The 4,981-nt window shown below is 38.4% G+C and overlaps 1 protein-coding gene across 1 annotated transcript in view; it reads left to right on the top strand.

Moving 5' to 3' along the window:
- LOC144517819 (leukocyte surface antigen CD53) overlaps nt 1-3,921 on the top strand; it is an 11,194-nt gene extending 7,273 nt beyond the window's left edge. Inside the window, exons 5-9 of the mRNA XM_078249988.1 lie at nt 1,680-1,754; nt 1,849-1,941; nt 2,090-2,194; nt 2,308-2,391; nt 3,486-3,921. Coding sequence (XP_078106114.1) covers nt 1,680-1,754; nt 1,849-1,941; nt 2,090-2,194; nt 2,308-2,391; nt 3,486-3,557 — 429 coding nt within the window. The 3' untranslated portion in view covers nt 3,558-3,921. The remainder of the gene's footprint in view (nt 1-1,679; nt 1,755-1,848; nt 1,942-2,089; nt 2,195-2,307; nt 2,392-3,485) is intronic.
- The last annotated feature ends 1,060 nt before the right edge of the window (nt 3,922-4,981 follow it).

The raw sequence follows: 4,981 nt of genomic DNA, 5'->3' as shown, positions 1-4,981 counted from the left end.
TGAACAAATCCTAAAACAATTCCACATTGCAAAGGAAAACGTGTGCCATTTGTGACCTCTTACTATGCAGTTGGCATTACATTTTATACACATTCATGGTCCCCAGAGAGTGAATCCCACTGACTTTAGTGATCCCCTGATTTTACCTCTAGCGCCACCATGAGGTTGACATTTTGGGCTTTTGAGGGAAATGTCTCCACAACTATTGCATGTACGTCTGACCTTAATTGTTAGAAATTAGGTTCAGACATTCATGTTCCCCAGATGATGAACCCTAATAACCTTTGTGATTGTTTAACCTTTCATCTAACGTCACCAGCAGGTCAAATAAATTATTTTACAAAATACCTGCAACACTATAATGCCGTTCCCATCAGCCTCAGCTTTACTTTGTTTAGTGCTAATTAGCACACTAGAATGCTAACAACCTAAACTAAGAGGGTGAAAATGTTAGTCATACCCATAGACTGTATAATATTAATGGACAACGCATCCGGTTCGGCGAAGTACCGCAAATGCGGAAGTGTCTTAAACCTGCATTCTATCTGGATTCCAGCGGGGGGGACATGTGCGGTTGCAAAAGGAGATCGGTTTCTGTAGAAGTCTATGAGAAAGTGACCCACTTCTCACTTGATTTATTACCTCAGTAAACATTTTCATAATGAGTTTATGGTCTCAATCGCTAGATTTAAGTCTTCTGCAACACACAATAATTATTTTTTTAAATAATGGTCTCATTGATTTTAAAATTGGCGATAAAGCAGGGGGTGTTTTAGGGCGTGGCTATGATGTAACTATGACAGTGAAAGTGTGTAACATCACGTAGAGTGTAAGCAGCCCCTCTCCCTCTCGTCTAAAATCGTCACATCCCAACCAAGATGGCTGAGCCCGTAACGGCAAACTCAACGACTCATAGCAGATCTCCACAAACCAATGGGTGACGTCACACATGCTCTGTCCATTAATATTATACAGTCTATGGTCATACCTGATAAAAAAGCTCAAGGGGCTGTTGATCCGCAAGCTGTGATGGGTGTTTACTATTTGGGTAATCATTTGACTGTTTCACCTTTGCTTTCTCTTCATAGTAAATCTGACTACCCTGTTGTTGTTTTTTAAACCTGTGTGATCGCCCAGTTGTGTTTCTGTCCCTTGGACCTACATTATTTCGAGCAGTCTTGTTCCTCTAATTTCTGTAAATATGATGTGGTACTGTCACATATTCAGGGTTTCCCCCAGAAAAGTTGTTAGGCCAGGTGGCAAGTATCTTTTTTTTTTCCCCAGCTGGGGCCAGTACCAGACTGATGGCAGCATTGATGTAGAGCCCAATAGTTTCCGTAATAACTAGTTCATGGACGGAATCGCGAAATTGAGAATTTAAAAAAGCTATAAGACAGATTCCATAGAGCTCTACATTAAGTCAGTGCTGAAAGCTAACTGGAGATTTGAAAATAGGATTACGTCTAAGTTTCCAACCGAGCTGCCCCACTCTAACTTCGTTTTAAAAAACGTCTTAAAATACATTTAAAAAATGAATTCTCAGTGGCTTAGGCCTGGTGGGGGAAATTTAGGCCCGGTGGCCCACCAGGCTTGCATTACACTGGGGGAAACCCTGATATTTGAATGCGTTTCAAAGTGTAAAAATACAATAAGACTGTACTGAAATATTCTGTTGACAGTTCTTCCTGCTGCTGTTCATCCTGATGCTGGTGGAGCTGACTGCAGCATGCCTGCTACTCATGTATGAGGGAGAGGTAGGGTCCCATTCATCAGTACTCACACCATGTTGTGCTAATAAAGGAAATGCTTATACTCTGTATAATCTGCAAATCTCACCTCATCATTTAGATTGGTAAATTGGTGAAAGATGATCTCACCAAGGGTTTGGAAAAGGCAAAAGGGTCAAACTCAACGAGCGAGTGGGATGTGGTTCAGGAGACGGTAAGTGTGTCAGAGCAGAGACATACTCACAGCTCCCATGATGGGGTGACACAGATGACTGAATGTGGATGATGTGCTGACATACTGAGAGCTACGTCATCTCAATCTGCTGTTATAAGACTTTGTATCTCTGAATGAACTGTTTCAGCTTGACTGCTGTGGCGTCACTAATGTGACAGACTGGGGATCCGAAGTGCCTCCCTCTTGCTGCTTGGACAATTGTGGAAGCGCAAAACCTGTGTACAGAACAAAGGTAGACACAGTGTGAACAGCTTGCATTAGGGCTTGTTTTTAATAGACGCCTCGTTATTTTTTTGCCTTTATGTTGATTGCAGTTCATTTCAACTTCATGCTCTTTGTTTGCAGGGTTGTTTGGTAACTTTGAAGAACTGGTTTGAGGAGAACTTCCTAACCATTGGGATATCGGTCATTGTCCTCTGCATCATCGAGGTAAACTGATGGTGGTTATATTAACCATATTGAAATATTTCATACCAAACTGCAAGGAAAGCTGTCTTTATTTACTTCTCCATACAATATCTAAGCACATTAATTGTAAATTCATTGCAAAGTGAACCTGAGCAAACAGTGGTCTGTTGCAATTTGTGTTCTGTTAAGTTTTTTTTATATATATATATATATACACACACACACACACACACACGTACACACACGTATGTGATGAAAAGAGGACGTAGTTTTGTCACGTATAGATCTTTAGTGCACTTGCATAACTGCAGTGTGAAACCAAAACCTACTGGATCAAATGCAAAAACATGAACCTCAGTACGGACCTTGGTTCGGACTTTCAGGTGTGAAAGCCCCTTCACAGAATCAATAGTTCACTCTTTAGTGAGCGGTAAATTGAGATTTTGGATACAGAATTTTTGCACCAACACTGACACGTGTGGTGTCACCAAACTGTGACATTTGCATTTATAAAATAAAACGCATTGCTCCGTGTGATTGTTGGCACAAAGTAGTGCACAAGTTATGGACACTACGATTTCTCAGGGGGCTATATAGTACAAATCTTCACACTCAGAATTCAGCATTAAAAATAATCATAACTATATCGACCTTTTTCACAGCAGACATTTTGACTTGTCATAGTGAAATTGATAACCTTAACGATGGCTCAGTTCCATCAAGTGTAACAACACCAGGGCCTCTCCTAAGTGGAATGCAGCCATCATTAATGGGTTTGAACACCTGTGCTTTTCCTACTATGACATGTCAACATGTCTGCCGTGAAAAAGGCCTATTGCCCTTTGTGTTTGAATGTGTTTTCAACCACTTTTCAGATGTTTGTACTGTATATATCTAGTATAATCTGCTCAATTAAAACAAATTCCAACTAAAAACTCGTCAAACTATTTTGCGACATCAAAATATCAACAAACCCTGAGAAATACTAACGCATTTAGTGGTTTTGAAGTTTTTACATATAGTAACAGCTATGAAGATGTATAAATGCTCTTTTCTGATAATTTAACATTATCTGTTGTGTTTTCCAGTTACAGTTTTTGCTCTTTTGTTGACAGGTCTTGGGAATGTGTTTTGCCATGACGCTCTTCTGCCACATCAGTAGATCTGGACTGGGCTACAAGTTGTAGACAATACTATATGTCGAACAATGTCTTTTTATCTACGTATTTTACAGTTGATTTGTTGTACAGTTTTCTTTTCTTAAAAAAAAAAAAATCACATGTTTAGAAGGCAAGAATGGAATGAAAAGGATGTTTCTGGAAAAACGTTTAAGATCAGAAAATAATTATTTTGTGCTGACTCAATCGCTAACACTCTTTTTAATTCACTAGAAAATTACACAAGACATGTCAGACATGTCCTTCTATAATTGTGAGCGAACAAGCTATGTCAAATGCTATTTCAGTCCAAGCTGTGTGTGTGGCTCAACTTCTCTACATTGTACATCTTTTGAAGGGAATAAATATGAAGATCTGTTCTTCATGTACAATATTACATATCTACAGTATCTTTTTTTCCCCACAAACTTGATAACTTTTGGGAAATCCTATGATACACCAATAAAGTATTGTTTACAGTAGTAAGAACTGTATCCTCCATTTTGACTAAGTTCATGTTGTCAGATGATCAGCATTTCCTGTTGCTAGCTTGCGGTGCTCTGATCTGTGGTGAAGCCAAACCTGTAACCACTTCCTCTTTTGACCCCATTCAACCATCAGTTGGTTCCTCTAGAAACTGACAGCTGACACTTGTTTCTCTAAATCTTTTAATTTAAGAGGCAGTGGAAAAGCCCCTCTATATAAATGTTTAAGACTTCCAATTTAAAGGAACTTAAAAGAGCTGCAACATTTATTTTCATTGCCGACTAATCATTTTCTCGATTAATCGATAAGTCGTTTGGTCTCTAAAATGTCAGAAAATGGTGAAACGTGGATCCGTGTTTCTCCAAAGCCCAAGATGACGTCCTCAAATGTCTTGTTTTGTCCACAACTCAAAGATATTCCATTTACTGTCACACAGGAGAGAAGAAACATATTCACATTTAACAAGCTGGAATCCTAAGATGATTTTTGCTGCACCTGTATCCAATGAATCTAAATCTGAAACCCCAAGCATATAAATGTATTAATGTTGTGTATACTCAGGCAAAAAGGACTATAGCTCTCATCTGGAAGAACATGGAGGCACCTACAATTGGTGCTTGGACCGAAAATATGCCGCAATGTATGTTCATGGAGACATTAACGTATGTACTAAAAAAATAAAATTTGTGTATGAAAACCATTTGACCAGTTTATAAAAAAAAAATTTTTTTATAATTGTATTATTGTATTACTGAAAAAAACAAGTTTAAAAAAGAGAATTTTGACTCTTTTAAAAAAGACTCAAACCGATCAAAATAGTCGGCGATTAATTTAGAAGTTGACAGCTAACCGATTCATCTTTGCAGCTCTACAAATTTAGACGAGAAACTGACACAATTGCAATGATTTCCTTCTCAAACACACTAGAAATGAGGCAGATTGTACAAAAAGTTGTAAACAAGCAGGTG

The sequence above is a fragment of the Sander vitreus genome, chromosome 5 (assembly GCF_031162955.1).
Source record: "Sander vitreus isolate 19-12246 chromosome 5, sanVit1, whole genome shotgun sequence".
Taxonomy (NCBI): Eukaryota; Metazoa; Chordata; class Actinopteri; order Perciformes; family Percidae; genus Sander; species Sander vitreus.
This window is presented reverse-complemented; position numbering and strand designations above follow the sequence as displayed.